Raw genomic sequence first — 25,050 nt, 5'->3', positions numbered from 1 at the left:
TCTTGTAGCAACTTATTCATATTTATCTTCAATTCGTCCATGTCTGTCTTCAAATCTATCTTCAAATCTGCCATGTCTCTCTTCAAATCTGTGTTCGAATCATCCATCTTAGCTTCCATGCCCTTTATCTTAGATTCCACGCCATTTATCTTAGCTTCTATTAGCTTTTGTGAGCGTGACATTTGTTGCACTTGTTCTTGTAATTTTGATATATCATGTAGCATTTCTTCCTCTTCTTCATGAATCATGCTAGAGCTTTCAAGTTCCTTACTAGGTTTTTTCATTTTCTTTCCTCGGGGCATCAGTTACCGATAATAATGCTTTACTATGCCTTTTGAATTCCTTCAAACCAAGCTTATGCAAAAATTTAAAAAAAAAAAACTACACACCTTTTTTCACTTTGTAGAAGCCTGATATTGAATCTGATGTATCTCTATAATTTCGGATCATTCAGTTCTGAAATTTTTACCTGTAGTAGCCTTCTGAGTCCTCTTTCCAATGCCACAAGTCTGACCCAAATTGGTTTCTCCAAGGAAGATTTATGCGAAATCTCCCACAGTGACTTGCTTATAGACTAGTTCAGTAGAGAAAACTTGTACGACATGCCACGAGTCATTGTTTCGACCTATGGATCTGAAAAATGCATACAAGAAACTACAGTCCGTCCTCTTTCTGTACCTTCTTATGAAATTTCAATCCGATCCTCAGAGAGAAAGTTATGACGATTTTCCCCAGGTCACCTGTTTTGAATGTAATTCAGGAGTCTGCAAAAAGACCAACTTCCTCAGATCATATATCCGAAAATATTGCGCGAAAAGCTCTGAAATTCAGACCCAATTTCAGCGCGATTTCTTCTCAAATGGGTTTTTTTGCGACTTCTGAAACATCACAGAAAAAAAGTTATAGCGAAAATGCCACGATGACCTGTTTGGAGCAGCGAAACCCTAGAATCCAAAGCTTTGATACCAAATGTTATGAAACCAGCTCAAGAAAAGATAGAAAAAATAGATCAACGCCTTAGAATTCAGCCTCTTCGAGGGGGAAACCTCCTTTACATTACATAAATGAACAATTCTTGGATGATTCAAATGACAAAACCTCCATTCTATATATAGGAGTCTAAGAAGTCACAATATAATCCAGCCGACCTAACAATAATAATATAAAACCACAAAAATAACAATAGAGGGATTCTATGGGGCACAGAAATGACAATATGGGGGTAATAGGGGCACAACAATATAAATAAGGGGTATAACTACAATAGTAATAGGGTAATCACTAGTATTATAGGGACCCAACATTATGCTAATTAATTACATAAATATAATAAAAATTCATGTGGAATAAAATTTATTATATTTAGTATAATTAATTACAATTAATGTCTACATATTCTTTATGTGATCCTAATCAATCATAATATATAATATTATTTAATTAGAGATGTTGTGGCTATTCTCTAATCAAATAAAAATTATATGGATCACTTAGACATTATTTCTTTTATGCATAAAAATTAACTTGATATGACAATCATTATAAATTGCATAAATAAAACTATAATATTCATGCATAACATTCAACGATGGGTCTTGTATACTCATCCAAAATAGCATGTATTAATTAGAGCAGAAATAATCAATTCATGCAAATAAAATATGAGCATAATTAATAAATTTGCAAAACAATTTTCCAAATTAAACTAAATAAATATTATAAGCATAAAAATTGGGAAAAAAGTAGACATATTTCCAAATAAATTGCCTTAATTCATAAATTCTCAAAATTTGACATTTAGCCAAACAGAACATGTCCATAAACACCAAGGCAGAGCTAAAAAAATTCTCTGATACCAATTCTATAATGATTCTATAATGCGGAATAAAATACTTAAAGAATCGAAAACTTTAATGCCCAATAAATAATACCTCCGGCCATTGATGCTACTCCTTTTGTTTTCCACGTAGCCCACGAGCTCCAATTCAGTGTTGAGCAGAAACAGTCATAGATTGGCAGATTTTACAAATTTGGTATATCATACACTATGCAATTGTGACTTCCCAAATTATCTACGGACCTGCTCCAACGATACTCTCTTTCTCCACTATACAAGCCAATGGAATTCCGTCTCGATTGCTCAAAATATCTCTGTATCAGATGCCCCATTTTGCAATCAAAACCTATTACATACGGAGATGGGTTCTTCACCAAAATGTAAAAGACTAAACAAGAGGTCTGTCACAAGGTAATATTTTACGCAATAACATGTGTATGCTCGCCGTAAGGACTCGAGCAGACAACACACCCAAATCTTAGCACCTGCTGTGGGCAATGTTTATAAAGACCCAAAACCTAACAACACATTGAAGCTCCTGATACGTAGACAGCCATGAAGGTAAATATCGTAACACAATCCTCACGCAAGCAGAAAGAAAAAGAATTCACCCAAAATCTCTCATCGGTGTGGCTCTTCCAAGCTCTGCTCACTCTAACTTGATGGTGTAAGACTGAAGGGGATTGAGTTAGTGAGCTTGGGGACCAAACAGAAGTATATATAGCCAAGTTTCCATCAAGCTTCTGTTGGCTATGTGTCAAGTGTTCCGCAGATCATGGTAGAGAACTGCAGAAAGAGAAATGGACCACTCCAAAAGCTCTCAACAAGAAATTAATTAACTGTCGATTTCCGTAATTTAAGGAAATCACTGCAGTTGGTTTCCATAATCTAAGGAAATGACTGTAGTTGGTTTCCAGAAATTACTACAGTTAGTTTCGTTGGGAGAAGAAACTTAACATTAAGCCCACTCAACTTAATTAATTAATTATATATTCCACAATAATAATAATATTAATTTTCAAAAAAACCATATAATCAATATTTAGATTAATTTTTAATAAACCATATAATAACCATAACCGACCTTCATAATAATAATAATCTTTAAAAAAACAAAACAAAACAACCCATATAATCATAGCAAATATCAGTTGATAATAAGAATCTTAATTTTAAAAAATCATATAATCATACCAAATATCAATGATAATCATCATAGCAAATATCGGTTGATAATAAGAATCTTAATTTTAAAAAATCATATAATCATAACAAATATCAGTGATAATCATCATCTAGACCATGGAAAGGGTCAACATTTCCTCAATTTATCATGTGATATGATCTTGATCACTTAAGGTGACTTACTTTAACTTTTAATAGAGCATGTAATATGATATTAATGATTTAATATGATCTCTGTTATTTCATAATTTTAAATTAGTAAAATTATATTAAAAATGCTAATTAATAATTTAATATGATTTTTGTTTTTCACAATTTTAAATCAATAAAATCTTATTAAAAATATTATTGTAGTCGATATAGTCGAAGACTTTATAAATATAGCAGAAAAGACTTTTGCAAGAAGAATGTCTTACCAATGCACACATTTACCTTATTAACCATGTATAAAAAGGTTATGGGTCAACTTTAACTTGAAAAAAAATACACATCTTCTTGTAAAATGGATCATTTTACTAAATAAAATTTGTTTATGTATTAGTTTCTTCATCTAATTAGAATATGAACTTATTAGAATTGGAATAATCTTAAATCGCTAGGAAATTAGTTGGTGAAGAGCCATGTGGCACAAATCTAATTTAACTTGAAAAAAAATTACACCTTATTGTAAAATGAACCATTTTGCTAAATAAAAATTTTTTTATAGATTAATTTGTTCATCTAATTAAAATATGAACTTATTAGAATTGGAATAATTTCAAATCCCTAAAAAATTAGTGGCACCAATTTAAATTTATCAACTTAACAAACTCTCTAAAACATTACAATCATTAATAAACATTCAAACAAAACATACACTAAACATATTCCTTAAAAATAATCTAAATCATTAATTAAAAAAATAAAAAGTCAACCCATCTTATCAGGCTTACGTTGGAAAAAAAAAAAAAAAACCTAACCAAAAAAATATCTTCAATGAAAAGTATACTTAAAAGCACTCCATCCATAACGTACCATGTGATTTGAGAGTTCCAGGAAAGGTATCCTCAGGCCACTCTAATCCTTTATGCGCCATGTGATCTGACAGGTGTTGCACTATGTATTAGTGGAATGCTGTCCAAGATTTTAAGACTTGTATGATTATTGTGTTAGTGTAGTCGTCTTCCTGTAAGTTGGAAAGAGAGGAAGATGCAGCATCTCAACAACGGAGAGCAGCATCAGCAGCAGCAATCAACAACGGAGAGCAGCAATGTTATCGATATTCAAGATGGGCAAACTACTCCAGCAATACCCACGAATGAAACCAAGAGCAGAGTTGCCACTTTGGACGTTTTCCGAGGCTTCACCATTGCAGTACCTTTCTCTCTCCCACAAAAATTGAATTGAATTCTTGTAATTTTAAGCTTATTCGGTTGTTTATAATGTTTATTCATTAGAGTAAACTTATGATTGTGAAGTAGAGTTTTCCATATCTTTGTTTGTTCCTTAAACAATAATGATAATACACAGTTCAATAGATATATATTGATGTTTAAAGGAGTTGTTTTTAGTCTGATTTTTTGAACTTGGTGCTGGTGTTATTTAAATTGATTTTTTGATTGTATATATGGATTCAGCACTCTGAAAAATTTTTAGGGGACTAGGATCGTATAGAGATAACCCATCAAACTTGTAATTTCAATAAATTCTTTGCCAGATTTTAAAGAAATTAGACCAGAAAAACCATCAGAAACGCTTCAAAAAATCGTACCCAAATGTTCAAATAATCATGAAATTACCATCTACCTTTATTATCCCAAATTTGAAAAAAAAAACGGTAAAATATTTTCTTAATATTCCAGAAATTTACAATCTACATAAATACTATTACATACATACGTTAAAATAAAAATCCAAAACTTATATTGAAAATGGCTTCTATGGCTAAAAGACTGGAATAAGTTCTCAAGTCATATTTTCTTCTGTGATCCTAGCCCGTTCAATTGAGCCCTAAAGTGATGAGATAGAATCTCGCCAGTTCAATTGAACCTTAAAGTGATGAGACACAATTTTGTGCATGGGGTGATTGTGGCCGATGATGCAGGACGAGGATGTCTGCATATCAATGGGTGTACTGTACTCTACTCTAGGAGATTTTTATGGTGCCTTTCTTTCTCTTCATTGCAGAAGTGGCAATCGCTCTGACTTTCAAGGATTGTTTTATCCGTACATTGCCGAAAACCCGGTAAATGACAGGTTGCATCAATTTTCAGAAATAGTTAACTACCCATAGGCATGTGGTGCAGTATAAACGTTTTAACTTCTTGGAACTTACCTTATTTTTCTAAGACTCGAATCGAATCTGGTTAGTGGAGTCTAGATATTTGACTTCATAGACTTGTTCACCAACTTACATTCTTAAATTTTTCAATAGCTCAGAAATTTTGAAAAAAATTGATTATTGGAGTGTTTAAGTTTTTGATGGTGGAAATAGATTTAGCATTATCATGAATTTTTTAGCATTAACTTGAATTTCCATAAAAAATCAGTGAGATTCTATCAAAATTTTGCCAGAATTTCTATTATTTTCAACGCAAAATTATGACCTCTTCTTTTTTCTAAACATGGAAATAGATTCAGGTTCTTGAAAATCTTGTTTGACAGTAAAGAATTGAGGTGAAATTGATTAAAAATCTGCTTGTAAACTAAAAGTCAAAACATTTAGACTTATTATCACGATCATTTACCTACAAAGTACTTGAAAGTGTTAAACATGTGATAATAAGAGAAAAGCATGAAATACATTTTCATTTAAATAAAATACACATATAACTACATAATGTATGATCTTTGATTCATTTTTCAAGAGGTCTTTTGGGTCTTTGACCATAATTTATATTCCTTTTTTTTATATTCCCTCAAACGAATAAAATCATAACCCTAACTGGTTATGTTTTCAACATTCTCTCGTCAATCTAAAGGGGTGTATGTGAGTCTCAGAAGAGAGTCGAAATTGGAAGTGGATAGTTGTCAATAGCTAAATGTGCACTTTGAATTTTAGGGTTTTGGGTGACCCCAAACAAATGCCTAGCAAAAGATGATGTTTTCTACTAAATGGTGGTTTAAGGAAGACCACAAACTTTACAACCTAGCTCTAAAGCTCAGTGGTTCTAAAAAAACTCAAATATGCTACAAGTTGATTTTTTTCTTTGAATTGGAAATGGTCTCAAATGATGGTTTGAAGATGACTATAGCGCTCCTGAATCTAAAACGTTGTCCTATAGCACTCTAATATGCCTTCTCTACAATTCCCTTAGTCTGGCCAAATTTTGATGTGTTAAGTGAAATTTATGGTAACTTTCACAAAAAATGTTTATTTGTGGCCTACTTCCAAGAGCAAACTTGTAAAGTGTGTCCTGCATGCAATTATAGAAAATATGCCAAGTTTACTCATTTGAAATTGATTTTAGGACCATTCACATGTCCTAACTTCAGCGAGGTTCATCTCCAAAAGTATAGGAACCTGTTGTGGCTGCCACAACACCCTCGAAAATTTCACTACATTCAAATTTTGGAGCCGACCTAACTATCGTATCAAGTATCGCTTTGCTCGTGAAGTATCGCTTCATGTCATTTTACATGTTTCAAGTGTTCTTGTTCATTCCTAAGTGTCATCGCATTGTTTAGAACATCTATGGTGTACTTCATGATTATAACAAATTGGTTAGCCATAAAACGACACTTTTGGTCATAGTCGCACACACTTTGTCTATTGTACTTGGAGAGTGTTTGTAAACTAGCATTTTGATGTGTATTTCTCAGTATTTGATCTTGCCTAAGTTTTACTGATGAGTTGGTATGTGTCGCACTTGCTTTTACGCATAGCTCGTTTTGTTTTCCCCTTGCCTTATCGTTTAGACTTGGAAAATTTAGTTTTTGGCCCACTAAAGCTAAGAGGGCATACAACGCACTCTTAAGGCTGATTCAGGACCCCTTCCTTGTTCAAAATGTGCCTACACCCTCCCAAAAGCACATAGCGCAATCTGAAGCAACATCCTCTCCTTCCCTTTTCGAATTATGCCCTAAAGCAAGCCTCTTACTTCTGAAGCACATGGCGCATCATCAAGCAACAGTCAATCCTTCCTTCTTCGGGATGCACTCTACGCCCTCACTAAGCCCTCAATTAAGCACATGGTGCATCAAAATTGAACATAGATCTTCCTTCAGCCTTCACACTGTCCCTACACCCTCCTTACGACTTAGACTTTCAAGTTGAGTGCATGGAACAACAACAACCATAATTTATCCCCCTTCATCCTTCATCCTATGCCCTATGCCCTCCCTCAAGCTTGTTCTTCTCAATTGAACACACAATGCATCCACAAGCCTCAAGCACTCAACCCTTGTCCCTTGACAGTGTGCCCTGTGCCCAAAAAGCTTTCTCCTCTCTTCCTGAGCACACTGATGAACCATGATCAGAAAATTTACATGAAACATGTTAGAATAGGAGGTTTTCAAATTGATGTTTGCTTTCCATGAGTGATCTTAGTTGCAGGTGTTCCAGAACAACATGGAAAGGATGCATGAGGAGATCTTTCAAAGGGAGTATATGAGATTGAAGAACACATAATGAAACAAGATGAAGAACATTGGAATCTTGATGATCAAAGTATCTCATAAAGACTTTGTGTGATCTGACACTCTTTGGAGGGTAAAGACAACACCAACGTGAAATTTACATGCAAGATCGAAGATACAAGTGGCAACATTGTCACCTCTCAAGAAAGTCCATGTCATCAGTCACTATGAGTCCAAGTCATCAATGTTAGTGACTTACATGTTGCTACCCCATGATGATATGGAAATGATGATGTAGCTATGTAAATATTGTAAAGACAAAATGTAGAAGTCCGAGACTCATGTATGGACAAAAGAGCCATATGAAGAAGTCCAAAAGATACATGTAATTCTAAAAGTAATGAATAAGTTCAAGAGTCATTTATTAGTCCAAGAGTTGTATAGAAGAAAAAAGGTCATAAGAAGTTGAAAGTTCATATGAGAAACTCGAGAACCATGAGGATATGAAAGGTCATGCCTCTAGTTATAAAAGAAGCATCATTTCTCAAGAAAACAATGTTTTACCTTGGCTTCTCGCACAAGGCATTAGAGAGATAGAGATAGTTCTTTTGGAGAGCAAGTAGTGTTTATAACGCTCCACTTTTGGAGCTAGTGGTGTTCATTGTACTCATGTATCTTGGAACCTTTTCTTAATACTTGAAGTTGTTTTGGCTAGCACATTTTGTGCATAGATCGTGGACGTTTTGAGATTATTATTCAAATGTTTGTGGTTTGTTTTGGCTTACATATGTACTAAAAAAATTTAACTATTTCGGTGGCTTCGGTGCTCAACTTGTTGGAAATGTGTTGTGATTGTTATAATGATCATGACATCTATGTAAATTGTTCTTCTTGATGATTAACGATTCTTCATATTATTTGTGTGAGTCTTTACTAGATTAATACAATTAATCTTATTTTAGAGACTCACTTTTTTTCCCTACAGTGGAAGAACCTTGATACGTTTACAATTGAACACTTCACAAGGTGTACTCTCTTGCTTGTTCAAAAGTATATGCATACTACTCTCTCATGCTAACTGCTCAATCCAAGGAAAATCTTTAAGTTAATGGAAATTAGGCCATAATTTTCGATGGGACTCCTATACCAAATAGTGTGAGGTCTAGTTGGGACTTCATATCGGGGAAATCCCTTGTATGTTGGTGGGATCCAACATCGTCAACATTATGGTGCTAGAAGGAGGGAAGCCAACTTTTTATGGTTGATAATTCATCTCACCCTAACAATAAAGTATTTGTACAAGGTAATAACGATACGAGTTCTACTCCATATCCTATTCCTGAAATTGTAGAATCTTCTCACCTAGGTTGGGGACAGAATTTTGAATTTACTTACAATCAACTCCAGAAAATCAAGCCCATTATACATAATTTTGTGAAAGCTCTTGGATTACTCCCTATTGCTCAGAATCTTCCTCATACTCTGAAACAAAAAGAAAGAACTCACACTAGTGTATTGGTTTCATCAATGGAAGATTAGGTTTTTTCCATCCTTGTTAGAAAACCCTCGGAAGAGATAGTTTAACAAGGGGACCTTCCACCTATTGGGGAAGAAAGTGATGAGGGATATTTTCAATTTTCTGATGAAGAGCGGTCTGGTCATAACTAGGATTTGAATGGTGAAGGAAAAGACTCTTCTGACTCATAACAAGAAGGAGAAGATATGGTTGATCAAGACTTGGATTGGATGGCCTAAGGGCCACTCACTCTTCCAAAAAATCTTCATAAAATTCCAAAACATCTAGAGAATTTGTTATCTAAGTTTGATCTTGACAAGAAAACTAAAGTTGAAGACCATATAGATGAATTTTACATGCATTGAATACTTCTTGAGGTACGCTTTGATGATGTTGCTTGTAGACTCTTTCCGTACACTTTAGAAGGTAGAGAATTTATATGGTATCATAGTCTTCTAGCCAATTCAATTCGCAATTGGAGGGAGTTTAAGAAATTGTTCCTAGAAAAGTTTGTGGATGATAAAACTCTTGCCATGCTATTGAAAGAAATCAAGAACATCAATATGGATAATAAGGAAAAAGTAAATTATTTCAATCAAAGGTTCACTCGCATATTAAACAAGTTCCCCACTGATGTTCAACCACACTATTCTATCATGAAGGATTATTACACAGTTTCCTTTCCCACAAACATTTCCATCTTTGTCAAGAGAGTTGCAAAGGAGGCTTTGGATTTAAATTTTGCAAAAGCCATTGTAGTTGAGAAGGACTTGCACTCCATTGGAGCGACCGAAGATGATGACTCTAAAGACACCAAGGATGCTGGTAAGAAAAACCAAGCCTCTTCAAATAAAGCTAAAGAAAAATATTCTTTTGATATTGAAAGCTTGACCAAATAATTAAAGTTACTCACTAATGAAGTATCAGAATTAAAGAAAAATTCAAGCGAGGCATCTACCAGCACCAATTCCTTTAAGCCTTTTTTACTACCTAAAGCTCAAATGTTGTGCTAAATGTCAAAGGTTTAGGCATGTGGAAAACTACTGCACTTTCCATCAAGAGAGGCATTCGAAGAAGACATGCCCACAATGGAACCACAACATGATTTCCATAGCAGCACATATTTTTTATGCTCTATTAGCATATGAGCGTTCAGAGCAGGAAGAAGAAAAAATGAACCTTCCACGACTGAAGAAAGCTTATGTATTAGGTATTCAGTCAATACTTGTGATATCATTTTCAATATGACAAGAAAAGCATTGACAAACCACTCAAAAGTGAAGATCCTCCTTAGCAGTCAACTGGTCATTATAATTTGAGGAGAAAAGGACCCATTTCTGAACATGAATTGAATAGAAAACAGTTGAAGAAACAATTGTTAATAAGGATACTACCACCAACTAATCCTACTCAAAACAAACAGAATAATTCTGGGAATACTACTACTAAGAACACTTCCACCAACAGTAAAAGAAATTCTATCACTTTGGAAGTATCCAACAAAGCTACACCTCTAGACACTATAGCACCACCTGTTCGAAATGAAAGCTTTAATTATAATATCATTGAGGACATGAAAATAACTCATGTTAGCATTTAAATCTTTGAGCTCGCAAAGATAGCAGGCTAATGTGAGTTGCTTGTCCAAGCCTTTTCACAAACTTCGTCAAGTGAAAAATATTTTACTTCTCAAGAAGTTTCTTGTAAGTCTCTTAGAATTCTTGAATCTATAGTCAATGTTGTAAATTTAAATATTAACACTCTCTTCCCCCCATTTTTGTTAACTTTTGAAATTTTTAATTATAATGTCCATAATTGTTTGGTTGATTCGAGTACATTTGTAAATGTAATGCCATTATCTTTTTCTAAGAAAAATAATTCTAAAAGGGATAAAACTGATGCACGGCTCATTCAACCAAACATATCTCTAGTCCAAGCAATTGGTGAACTCAAGAACGTTATTATTTGCCTCTCATCAAACCATAGAGTCCAACAATGTATTAATGGTTTACTATTCAGTAAAGAGTGGTCCAGTAAACTTCAAGGATATTTTTCAACAGACTCGATGCATTTATGGCTTCCATACAGGGGCTGCAATGACCAAATTCGAGTAGAAAGTGAACCATACATGAAACATACCACACACCACTTGAAGGTCATAATGAGCGAGTCAGATTTGCAAACATGATCTTCGGGAATTGTTTCTTGGAAATTGATCATGAGTGTTATCAAGCACAGTCATCACCCGTCCCACTAGATACACAGTTTGATTTCTTTCCTTTGACTTCAATTGATGCTAATGAATCTTGTAACATATATGTACATAGTAGTAATAGTATAGGAACTAGCTTAGTAGCTAATGATATTTGGACTCTATATTTCGATGGTTCAAAAACTCTGGATGGTTCTGGAGTCAGTTGTGTTCTCACAGACCCGCACAACAAGAAGTATATTCTATCATGACTTTAGGAGTTTGAGTGCACAAATAACATTGTTGAATATGAAGCACTCGTTATAGGATTAAAGAAAGTCATTGACCTTAAGGTAGATATACTCAAGGTAATTGGTGACTCAGAGGTTGTTACCTGCCAGGTACAAAATATTATCCACTTTGTTTCACCAAGCTTTAAAAACTACCAACAGGAGGTATGGCAACTCATCTCTCAGTTTAAAACTTTTAATATCATTTATGTTCCTAGAATGAAAATGTCACAGTAGATACATTAGCTAATGCAGCTGCTAGGATGTCGCCTTTGAGAATGGTTTTTCTGTAGAAATTATATATAAGTGGTATGCACCTGACAACGTAACTAAATTTCACATTTTTAATGACGACCAACAGATACTTCATTTTATGGCCATCACAAGCATGTTTAAAGATGCGACCATTGAGGAAGATGAGCACGATAAGGCTTTGTAGGAAGCAGTTGGTCTAGTGAAAGGGAATATTATGCCTAAAGGTGTGGTGTATCTAGAAAAAATTTACGACCTGTAAAACCGGTTCAGAGGACCATTTAATATTAAGACTGAGCGCTTAAAGTTATCATATGAACAATTCAATTTCAGAACTCAAGGCGATCTTAAATATTTAAACCTCGGTACATGTTGTTCTCCACAAGAATGACAAGCATTCATTTTCCTTTTCAAATAGTAACGTGTTGTGTTTGCATGGAATTACGATTATTTAAATACACACGATGCTCATATTATCCAACATGTTATTCCCATCAAATATAGGTTGAAACCATTTCAGCAAAAGATGAGGAAAGTTCATCCAACGCTTGAAACCCTAATTCAAAAGGAATTAAGGAAGTTGTTGGATGCTCAGATCATTTTCAAGGTTAGACATTCCACTTGGGTTTCAAATCTGGTCCCTGTTAGGAAAAATTCTGGTGAGATAAGGTTATGTGTTGACTTTCACAATCTCAATCGAGCATCAAACAAAGATAAGTATCTAGTGGCATCCATGGAACAAATTCTCCAAACAGTATATGGGTCTGAGATGTTCTTGTTGCGAGATGGGTTCTCTGGTTACAATTAGGTGCTAGTGGCAAAACCAGACCATTAAAAACCACTTTTAGGACCAATTGGGGGACTTTTTCCTTTGAGCACATGCCATTCAAACTTATTAATGTTGGTGCTACACTTCAAAGAGAAATGGACATCACTTTTCACAGCTTAATTGGTCAAAGTGTAGTAGTCTATCTCGATGAGTTAACTGTATTTTCTAAAAGAAGATCAAATAATGTGTGTCATGTAAAATAGATATTTGAGCGTTTTCAGAAGAATGGGATTTCTCTCAATCCCAAAAGGAGAATATTTTGTGCGTCAGAAGGTACTCTCTTAAGACACATCATTCCTAAGAGAGGAATCAAAGTTGATCCAGAAACGATCAAAACTATAGCTCAAATCTTGTTCCTTGTAAACAAGAAGGCCATGCAATCTTTCTTGGGGAAGATTGATTTCCTATGTAAGTTCATCTCTGACTACCCAAATAGTTAAACCACTACAAGAGATGATAAATAAAGTTACAATCTACAAATGGGACAAAAGGGAAAATGATGCTTTTGCTCATATCAAACAAGCTATCGTTGATGTGCATGCATTATTTAGTCCTGATTATGGCAAGGATTTCCTCCTTTATACCTTCACCTTGGATTGAACTTATTGCAGCCATATTGATGCAAAAGGATGTTGAAGGAAGTGAATGGCATATTTCCTTCATGAGTGTTTCCTTACAAGGGTAAGATTTGAACTACCCTGCCATTGATAAAAAAAAACTTGTGTGGTATACAAGGCAATAAAGCATTTTAGGCCCTATCTCCTTAAAGCTCAAACGATTATATATGTGCCTCATCTCATGGTCATAACACTCTTTGTGCAACAAGAGTTGGGTGAGAAGAGGAAAAATTAGATGACCTATTTGCAACAATATGATCTGGAGTTTAAGTCGATTCACACTATTAAGGGTCATGGTCTCTGTCAACTCGCAGCAGAAGTAATGGATGCTCTGGAGCAATATATTTAAAGATGGGAGTATCAAATAGAGATGTATAACTAATCTATAACTGGAGGAGAGGTTCTCCTTCCTAAAAATGATCGTTCTCTTGGCGCTTTGCAGGAAAAAATGGGTCTTATGAAAAAACAGGTTTCAAAGGTATCTTCAAGGACTATGAGTTACTTCTTCATGTAAACTTAAAACATGAGAAACATTTCATCATTTAACTCATACATACATTCATGAAGAGAAACAACAAATAATTTGGTGACAGATTTCACCCCTCCTGGGCTACATCTCCGGGTTTTCCAACATAGCTAAACCACTCCATATATTCAATGGAAAAGAGTACATAAATTTTATTGATAAAACAAGTGGCTAGTTTCCCCTTCAAGGAAACATTCTCCTCAAATAACTCTCACTATAACATCATGACAACCTATAGTTAGTCATGAAACATCAGCAACACAAGGCATCTCCTACAAAGACCATGTACTACATCTCAAAATGAGAATAATGAGCATACAAGCACTTCAATTCCACATTGAAATACAAAAGAAAGCTTTCCTTAACAAAACATAATGAGAAAAGAATAAATGAGTTGAAACCTATAAGTAACAACTACTACAGTAAACTTATGAAGCTAATAAAACCCCTAGAAGACCTTCTCCATCCTCAAACACCTTTAAGAACTTCTCCAAAACACTAATTGATCCATACATCTGATGAGCCTCATCATTGGTAACTATATGGACCTTAATTCACCTCCTAGCTTAGTCAAATCAACTCTTCTCACAATTTATTACATATTTTGATTATATTTTGTTTAATGAGATGAGTCAAAGTGAGATATTATGTCTAGTGGACTAATGTGCATTGAATGTAGGTTTGTGAAGAGAAAATCATGGAATTTTGGCTAGATTGAGGGTTGAGATTGTAGGAGGTAAATCCTCCTCATTTAACTCCTCCCTCATTCGAATATCCATCTATCAATCACACTAGCTCGGAGTACAAGCAACCAAGTCATGCAGATCAAAAGGCAGCCGAGCAAGTGATATTTAAAGAGTTAGTTTATCTCGAGTTTGGGAGTCGAGCCTCCCTAGATTTAAGGAAGTTATTGGAGACTTCAGTTGTATAAATAAAGAGGCCTAGAGCCTCATTAGGATTCGAATTTTGGCTATAAAAACACTAGTCATTTTCAAGTTCAAGACTTGTGGAAGACATTGCTATGTAATTTCCTGTTTTGATAATGAGAATGAGCATTTTATTGATCCAGCACTAAGTTAACTCAGAGGGCTGAAGCTCTTGGGTTAGGGCCCAACCCTAGCAGCAAAGGCTCCTCTTCTTGTATTTGTATGCTTATATTGATTTCATAGCTCAATGGTTGAATTGTCTTTAGGATTATTTCATTGCAAGTAGTGTAGATTTGATTAGTTGCTTATTAGTTTGCTTCCATTTGTGCTTTACTTCAGCAATAGTTTAGAAGAGATAAAGGAACATCAAAAAGCTGTCAATAGATGTTTTGGCCTCACTTCTTCCTTCAGGGATCATGATTTGAGGAAAGAACTCCTTGTTGAAAATAACAACAAGAAATGATAAAAATAAAATCCAGAATATTCCAGTTTTAATTTGTCCTTGAATTAAAATTGTGAATTAAAATCGAATTTAGTCTCGCCAACTACTTGGAAATAATTAATTAATTCATTATGGATTAATTAGTTGGAGAAATTCAAGTTAGAATTCTTTTTGAAGTCATGCAAGAGTTATCCCTTAAATTAAGGAGATAAGATTGAGTTATATTTGAATTGTAAGTAGTTAGCTCAGTTTACTAAGTTAAGTCTAGTTAAATTAGTTCAAAACTATTTGAAGAACTAATTGTGAGTTATCAATGAGTTGATGCATGCATGCACTCAACTAGTGTACTCCAGATAACTAAAGATTCCCTCATAAAAAATTCATGCATGTCTATTCTGAGAAAGACCCAGTTAAGCTAAATGTCAAGGACAGTGTACTATCAATTGCATGTGTTTTCCTATAAACGAAACTCATGCATACAGTTAAGGCAAGGTTCCTTGAGGATTACATAGTTTTACAGTGTGTAAGAGCAGTGTTCCACTTGGTGAGGTGAGAATCATCCACTAGGAACAACGCAAGGAAATAGGAGCTTGGAGGGCAGAGGAGAAGGTTTGTGAGAAGCTAGGATTGCTTGTGAGCATCTGTGAGGATTGTGCTCAGAGCTAGCTAGCTATGAGAGCTAAGGCTATGCATAATCTCTATGTATTTCCACCTTGTATGATAACACAGATAGTGAGGTTTTTAGATGAGGCTTTCCCCAAAGTATTTTCATGTGTATTGTGCATTGATTCTTCTTCTTTTGGTTATATGTGTTCAGCTCGATCTTGCTCAATCTTTAAGCTTCCGCAAATTGATAGTAGACGTAGGTTATAGTATTTTTCTTTGGTTATATTGCATTATTGGGTTAATCTACAATCGGATTTTCTACATGATCTTAGTGCGAGATTTGTAGAGAATTTACTGAATTTCTACACTCCTATGCGGCCCCAAAAAGACAGAATTCTACTTTCCCATAGAATTTAGGGTTTTCTGTACTTAGGCCAGTGTTTGATCAGTTTGCAAGAGTAGGATTTAGTTATCATTTCTTCCATCTTCAGTTTTGAATTATATCTCATCAATAATTCCATCTTATTCTGCAAGTTTTCTTCATACATGATGTAGACAGTTAGCTCATTAAACTTTGTTTTCCTATATTATTGAAATTCTTCTTGTTTACATGATTTTTGGGTGAATGTCAATGTTTGATGCAGTGCAGGTGTTTTAGAAGTACAGAGAGATCTCATAGTCAGTAACCTCCTTCCAACTTCATCCATCCATGATCATTCCTTTCTTTCACTAAGATCCTCACCAATTTCATCATTTTACAAGGAAACTTCTCCAAGCTTGTTGAGAAAATCCAACCATCTTTAAACCTTGGTTTTGAGTTCTGAGTGATCCTAGATATTTCCTTGCTTCATTCCATCCTCCACCCACCTTCCCTAAGCCTTCCATCACCTTCAACACCCATCATTTTGCTCTCGGTTGTATCCTGTAGAAATGCAAGGAATCCTATAGGTTTTTAGGACATCCTATAGGTTTTCCTGTTGTGGCATGTTTTGAGGCCGAATTGAGGAAAAGCCTCTCAGAAGAAAAAAAGGTCACTTAATGGTCTCCCTAACCATTCACCAACATCCCTAAGCCACCTGCCACATCACCAAGAGAGATTAGCTTTTACACTTTTCCATAAAAAAGACAAAAAGAAAAATAGATTTATTTTAGCCATTTATATGCACAGTAGTAGAATGTTTGATGTTTTGAATTTACATGCTTAAGACAGTAGGATTTCATACATGTTAACTTAGCATTCTTTTTTAAGCATAGTCTCTCAGCAGTTAGTTAGAAAATGGTGTGTTTTAGCATTTGATTTCAGTCTTTTTCCTTACTACAGTAGACAAGCTTTCTCTTAGAGTAGATTTCTCTTTCCCTCATTAGTAATCAAGCTTCTTCTGAATCCATAGAAGTCTGGCTTGAAAAACCCTAGTGGTCTATTGCCAGCTGAACAATGACAAAGGGCATAACCATCACTTTTACTTGTGTATACAGCACTGTCACCTCCAAGTTTGTACGAACCCCGAGTTGATAAAGTAAAGTTGGTAGCCCCAAGAGTTGCAGCATTCTTGCTGCAATACTGGTGCTCATCACTTTTTGACATTGTTGCCGGGGAGGTGTCTGAGTAATATGTGATTACTTCTTTCTTTCTTCCATTTCTTGTTTATGATATTCTACTATTAGTTTCATTTCTGCAAAACTAATTTAGTTTGCTTTCTTTTCCATTATGCATTCTTTGCTTTCCTTTCCATTCTGCAAGTAGGATTTCATTCAAGCAATTAGTTTCATTTAGTCAGTTAGTTTTCATTCAGTCTACAATTTCAATTCTACAATCATTTTCAGAGTTTAAAAAAAAAAACACAAAACAAAACAAAATCATTTTTTTTCATGCCTCGTAGGAATAGGGATAACTTAGGGAAATTTCTGCCAAATACCCCCACTGATTCAAACAACCAACCTTCCCTCTTCTTCAGTGGATGTGAATTGGAGGAACCCTTAGGTGAGCAACCAGAGATATTTGAAGAGCCTACAGGAGAAGAAGAAGAAGAACCCATTCCTATTGACCCAATGGCTGAAAATAGAAATGACAGAGGAAATAGATAAAGAGTTGAGGGTTCCTTCCCCATCAGGGAAACCAATGGGGATACTAAGATGAAGAATATAAGCCCCTCTTCCCTTCCTCATTTCCATGCCCTGACCTTAGAAGATCCAAACACTTTCTTGTTTGAGTTGGTTGTCATATGCAGAACATATGACTACACCGATGATGAGCAGAAGTTGAAACTATTCCCATCCACTCTCAAGGAGGTAGCATTGCGCTGGTTCATGGTTTTACTTAGGGATAGAATCACAACTTGGGCTCAGATGAAGCAAACCTTCAACAACAAGTATCGAGACTACTGCAGGTCTAAATACATTAAAGAGGAAATTTTTAGGATGACCTTAGGGCATGATCAATCCCTAGAGGATTATGAAGAAGGATTCCAGCTTAGCTACAAAAGGGCCAGGTGCACACTTGAACCTAAGTCACTTAATCTAGCCCTTCGTAGAGGGGTAAGGAAGATCTTCTAGATACTCTAAACTTGTTAGCGGGAGGAGACATCTACCAGTTTCCCTATGAGGATATCAAGACTGTCTTTAGAAACCATTTTAGGGCAGCTAGGAAAAAGGGTAGGGGTAGTCAACCTATGGTCAATCCATCCTCTTCCAATACATCCATCAAGGGTGAAATTGGAAACATGTTGGAGGATTTCAAGAGTGAGATGTTGCAAACCCTTTCCCTACAGATGGACACTATGCACATTAAGAGAAAACAGGAGGAAGTAGAGAGAGCCTTAGCCATTTTCTACCCTAGATGCACAAGGAGGCACCCTAGGAATGAATGTCCATTGAATTCGATTGAAATTTGCTCAGTCTGTGAAGAAAACCACTCCACAAAAAAGTGCTCTTCTCTACTTGGACTCAAAGTTGTATATCAAGGAGCTAAAGAGGCAACCGAACAACTTTGCTACATAAATCAAAGGAGACCTCATGGGCCTAGGCCATACCAGTAGGGCATGCAAGGGTCATCCCATGCATATTACAACCCCAACCAGACCACATCCATTCCCTCTTGGGTACCCCCTGCCCATCCTTCCTAGTATACACCTCCTCTTTGGTCCTTTGCACCTCAGTGTCATTCCCAGCCAACCAACCAGTCATTTCAACCATATTCTCCACCACAGCCTCAGTGGAATGCACCGTCCCAGGGGTGGAGGACCCCATACAACAATGCTCCAGCCTTATTGCCTTCACCATCTGCTCAACCATAGGTTTTACACCCTGCTCCACCTAAACAACCCCAGATGCTTTCCCAACCAAATCTGAACCCGAACAACAAACAGGCACAGCAAGTATACATTAGAGAGACATCATATCCTGCTTATGTTGTGGATATTCAGGAAATCAACCAGAGATATGGGAGAGTACTCCCGGACAACCAACCTCTACCTCCACCTAGGAAGGTTGAGGAAGAAAGAGAGGAAAACATGCCTAAATTAAATCCACCACCCTATCTTGAGAAATTAACCCAACCACTCCAGCCTCCCCCAGAAGAGACTGAACTTCTGGGAGGATTGAAAAATATATGTGTCAAAATTCCACTTCTCGAAGCTATAAAAGATGTACCCATTTAAAACAAGTTGATTAAGGAGAAGTGCTTCAAGCATCCAGGGAGGCAAAAAACGAATGCCCCTACCATTAATGTCATTGGACAGTTGTCTTACTTAATGCTGGCGCAGGTAATCTGTCCAAAGTATTTGGACCCTGGAAGCCTTGTAGTAGATGTGCACATCAATGACACCATTGTCCCACACACTTTGATTGATCTTGGGGTTGCCATTAATGTGATGACCAAGGATACCATGCTCAAGCTCAACCTCCAAAGTTCATAGAGAAACACCACAACCGTCCTGCAACTTGCAAACCGCTCCACAGTGACCCCTGAGGGGATTGTGGAGGATGTGATGGTCTCCGTTGACTCTTGGGAATACCCTGTAGATTTCCTAGTTCTCCATCCTAAGGCCAAGCTTACTGGTTACCCTCTCATCATTGGGAGGCCCTAGTTAGCCACTGTCGATGCCTACATTAGCTGTAGGGCTGGAAATATGACCATCAAAAATTGGCATGTGTCCAAGCAGTTAGTCCTATACCTTCCTTCTCATCCATCTCTATAACATGACTTACCTTTATGGTTGGAAGAGGAGGAAGAAGATGAAGTTTATTCCGCCCAACTCTACACCTTAGAAACAACCATGGGAGGGGGACAACCAGATGAATATGATTCGATTAAACACATACTCCAAAGTCCAACTCCCAGTACATTTTCCTTAGAAGAAGTATTAAAGGAAACTCGGAACAACCATCATATTGATCTATGCTTAGCTGATTCTAGGGAAAATTTTAAGGATGGAAATTTATCTTGAAGTTTAGAAACCTTGGCAAATCCCACTACTCCATAATATGAAATCTATAAAATGTTTGGAGATATTTTTGTAAAAATATTCAAATTTATATTATTTTTATATAGTGTATACAAATTTTTTTGGCGATTTTTAGGGTAAAATAATCTCATTCTATAAAATTTGGGCGAACCATTTTTACAAAAAAATGGAAATTAGCAAATACTTTTTTTGGAAAAAGTATAGAAAATTATCCCATGGGCGAATATTAGCCCCTAAAATTTTCCCTGGCTAATTCCAACCCTACAAGTGTCAAAACCATAGAATTCGGCCCTGAGAGAACTTTGAAAATCAACCCATCTCTTTCTGTTCACCAAGAAAAAAAGTTGTGCAACATGCTAAAGGAACATTTGGATGCCTTTGCTTGAAGTTACAAAGAAATGAAGGGAGTACACCCCTCGGTGTGTACTCACCACATTTACATCAAAGAAGGTTGCAAACCAGTCCAACAACCCCAAAGGAGGATGAATCTAGCTCTCAAGGATATAGTCAAAGAAGAATTGCAAAAGCTGCTAGATGCAAGATTCATTTACCCTATCTTAGACAGTGAGTGGGTCTCTCCTTTGGTGTTGGTTCCAGAGAAAAATGATAAGTGGAGGATTTTTGTCGATTATAGAGAGTTAAAAAAAGCCAGAAAGAAGGTCCATTTCCCTTTCATCAACCAAGTGCTAGATGGCCTGGCAGGGAAAAAAAATTTCTCTTTCCTAGATGGATTCAATCGGTACAATCAAATCTAGATCAGCACGGAAGACTAGGATAAAACCACCTTCACTTGTCCTTGGGGTCCTTCCGCCTATAGGATCCTTCCTTTTGGCCGATGCAATGCTCCCGCCACTTTCCAGAGAGCAGTCATGAGTATCTTTGCCGAGCTAGTCCATGTTGCAATAGAGGTTTATATGTATGATTTTACACCTTATGGGTGTGATTTCCGGGAGGCTTTGTCCAACTTAGGTAAGGTGTTGAACAAATGCATTGAAATGAACCTATCTCTTAGTCCCGAAAAATGTGAGTTCTTGATGACTGAAGGGACTGTGCTAGGTCATTCAATATCCTAGCAAGGATTGCAAGGGGACCCAAACAAAATAGCTATCATCCAAAGGGTCCCACCAATGTAAAAGCAAAGAGATGTCAGAGGTTTCCTAGGTTTAGCCGGATACTATCAAAGGTTTATAAAATACTTCAGCAAGTTAGCTTCTCCCTTATTTGGGTTGTTGGCCAAAGACTCTGAGTTTGTATGGTCAAAAAGCTATCAAGAGGCCCTAGACACCCTGAAGGACAAGTTGACCACTTCACCAATTCTCTGAGGCCCAAATTGGGCCATTCATTTTCATATACATGTGGATGCCTCACACAAAGCCATAGGAGAAACTCTAGGCCAGATAGATGAGAAATTGCCTTATGTCATTTATTTTAATAGTAAGAATCTATCAAAGGCCGAACTGAACTACACTGTGACCGAAAAGGAGCTCCTGGCTATTGTGCATTCATTGAACAAATTTCGGCATTACATTATAGGTTATCAAACATTTGTACATACTGACCATGTTGCAGCTAAATATTTAATGAATAAACCTGATGTGAATGCACAGATTATTAGATGGTTACTTTTATTACAGTAGTTTGATCTAACTATTGTTGATAAACCCGGAAAGGAAAATGTTGTTGCAGATTTTTTGTCCAGATTAACTTTGCCTGTAGGTGAGGAAGGAATGGTTGATGATCAGTTACCAGATGAACACTTATTCGCCATTTCGGTTATCTCTCCATGGTTTGCTGACATAGAAAACTATTTGTTATCTGCACAGTTCCCACCGAATTTGTCCTCCAAAGAGAAAAGCAAGATTGTGAGGAAGAGTGCCCCATTCACTTGGATTGGGGGAAACCTCTTCAAACTAGGCCCAGATCAAATTCTGAGAAGATGTGTCAAGGAGGAGGAAGTCTTTGACATCCTTCTGACCTATCATGATGGACCTTGTGGAGGTCACTTTGCAGCAAAGAGGACAACATTTAAGGTGTTACAAGCTGGTTATTATTGGTCCACTCTTCATCAGGATGTGAGAAGATATACTAGTTAGTGTGATCGATGCCAAAGGATGGGAAAGCCTACTCCAAGGGATGAAATTTCTCTCCAACCTCAAGTGACTTTCGAGCCATTTGACAAGTGTGGCATGGATTTCAATGGACCTATTGACCCTTATTCTAAGCAAAAGTAGTACATCATTGTGTGGAATGGATATCTAACTAAGTAGGCTAAAACCAAGGCAATCAAGGTAACAACAGAGGAGAAGGTGGCTGAGTTCTTAAGGGAAAATGTCTTTTACAAGTTTGGGTGCCCTAGAGAACTGGCCATTGATCAAGGTAGCTAGTTTACATCCAACATGATTGAAAACTTGTTCAGCCAGCACAAGATCAAGCATAGAACCTCCACTTCCTATCACCCACAAGCTAATGGGCAAGTGGAGGTGACCAACAGAGCGCTGGAGGGCATTCTGACCAAAGTGGTTAGCAGCACTAGAAAAGATTGGGAGGATAGATTAGTTGAGGCCACCTGGGCCTACAATACCACCTGGAAGACCACCACTAGATTCACACCCAATGAGTTGTTCTATTGGAAGAAGGCCCTATTTTCTATTAAATTTGAGTACAATACATTGAGGATGGAAGCCCAACTAGATCTATATCTCAGTGGTGACCAAAAATAGAGATTGCTTCAGTTGAATGGGTTAGATGAGTTCAGAATGTAGGCCCTCCTACACACAGGGGTGACTCAAATTTAGAGGAACATCTGGCATGACAAGTGTAGAAATTCCCATTGTAGATCAACTGATTATGCAATATACTAAAGCAAAATACAAGATCTACTTCTACAAAAAACTTTGCGGAAGCTTAATCGAATATGAGCAAGATCAATAGAACACATATAACTGAGAATGAGAAATCAATAACACATGAACACAGAAGAATAACCCAGGGAAAGCCTCAGCCTAAAACCCCAATCTCTGTATTATCATACAAGTGGAAATATGTTCAAGTTACAAAAAGAATCAGCTCTCAATCTATCATGCTCTCTTTGCAATCAAACAATACTGCTCATAAACAGTCAAAGGCTCTCACAACCTTCTCCTCTGCCCTCCAAACCTCCTATTTCCTTACGCAGTTTTTCCTGGGGTCCAGTGCTTCCACTTGTGTGAATTCCCACCTCACACTGCTCACTTAGCTCAGAAATAACTGCACAAACCTGAAGTAGATAATTCCTTCTGCGTGGATGAGTTTCCTATATAGGAAAAATCCTCCAACTGATTGTACATTGTCCCTTCCTCTGGTCTCAATTGGGTCTCTCACTGAACTGACATGCATGAGTTATTTATGAGAGAATATTCAGTTATCTGAAGTGCAGCAGTTACATGCATGCATGCATTAACTAACTGAACTCACAATTAATTCAACAAACTGTTTGAACTAATCTAACTGGACTTGACTCAATTAACTGAACCAACTAATTACAACTCATCCTTATCTCCTTAACTAATGGATAAATTCCTCAATCAATGGAAAAATTGTTGCATGTCCCCACATAGACTTCATGTTTCATTTTATGCAACTAATTAACTCAAGATGAATTAATTAATTATTTTACAAATAGCTGCTAAGATCAAATTTGAATTTTACTTCTCAATTTTAGTTCATGGACTAACTAAATTTGGAATCAATCTTGAAATGCTATTTATAGCAATGTTATTTTTAGCACTTCCATTTTTCATTCCATATTGCTATGTCCAACACTGGTACTTGAACTGCTATTTATAGCAATGCTATTTTTAGCATTTCTATTTTTAGCATTTCTTGTTGCCATTTTCAACACTCCCTCTCAACAAGAAAGGAATTCAACTCAAACTTGATCCTGAACCTTTAGAATGTTCTACATGTAACACTTCTCCCAAGTGTTGTTGCTCCAGCAACTCTAGAAACAAAAAATCTCCCAACTAACCTCTCTATTGGGCTAGAAACACCCTCTGATGCTAAAGCTCCCTCTGCCGCTGACAAGTGCTTCCTCTCTTACCTATAAGCTGCTGCAACACTCCATGCATCTCGCACCGTTGCACACCTCTCTGTGCCATCCTACACTGGTGCAACACTCCTGTGCCTCTCGCATTGTTGCAGCCTACTAGCTTTGCACTGTCTTGGGATTCCTGCACTATAGCTCTCTCAGTCACTCCATCCACATCTGTCTATACCCACTCAGCCATTCCTACTACTCCTCATCGGGGATCCTGTAGCAAGGTCTAATCAAAGAAGTTGGGTACCTCAATGATCCTGCCCCTATTCCAGCCTTCTTGGGACTGTCATTCCACATTGCTCCACCTCCTACCTGGAGGTATGGATGCATGTGATCCCTCTTCCCACTTGGCTCGAAATTCCCCCCTACTGGAGGTCTCTGCATGAGTGGATGCCTCCACTCAGTCTCCTCTCGGCTTCTCTAGTTGTGGCTACTCCACAACTTCCTGAAGTTGCTTCACCAATTGTGGTTCCTCCATAATTATCTGAGACTTCTTCTGTGGTTGCATGTTGAGAGGTAATGTACTCTCCTTCTCAACCACCAAGTCTCCATCAGTTGCCTTGCTCCTCAAGGCTTTACATTCATATTGAACCTCACTAGCATACAGGTTCTTGACTCGTGAACCAATGTTCTTCACCTGTCTAGTGATGATGTGTCGAAGGAAAACCTTTCCCTTACTGAAGACTACATCATAGCCTTTGTCTTCTAGCATTGCGATCGACACCAAATTTTTCCTCT

General features: G+C 36.7%; 1 protein-coding gene across 2 annotated transcripts in view; it reads left to right on the top strand.

The window, feature by feature from the left end:
- The first annotated feature begins 4,176 nt into the window (after positions 1-4,176).
- LOC149220433 (uncharacterized) overlaps positions 4,177-25,050 on the top strand; it is a 186,600-nt gene continuing 165,726 nt past the window's right edge. The window contains exon 1 of one of the 2 annotated variants that reach the window (XM_089384788.1): positions 4,177-4,375. In XM_089384788.1, the coding sequence (XP_089240914.1) occupies positions 4,211-4,375 (165 nt within the window). In that variant the 5' untranslated portion in view covers positions 4,177-4,210. The remainder of the gene's footprint in view (positions 4,376-25,050) is intronic. The other variant, XM_089384790.1, reaches the window with a different exon arrangement.

The sequence above is a fragment of the Pinus tabuliformis genome, chromosome Q (assembly GCF_031772625.1).
Source record: "Pinus tabuliformis cultivar Carrire ecotype Pingquan chromosome Q, CPIR1, whole genome shotgun sequence".
Classification (NCBI taxonomy): Eukaryota; Viridiplantae; Streptophyta; class Pinopsida; order Pinales; family Pinaceae; genus Pinus; species Pinus tabuliformis.
This window is presented reverse-complemented; position numbering and strand designations above follow the sequence as displayed.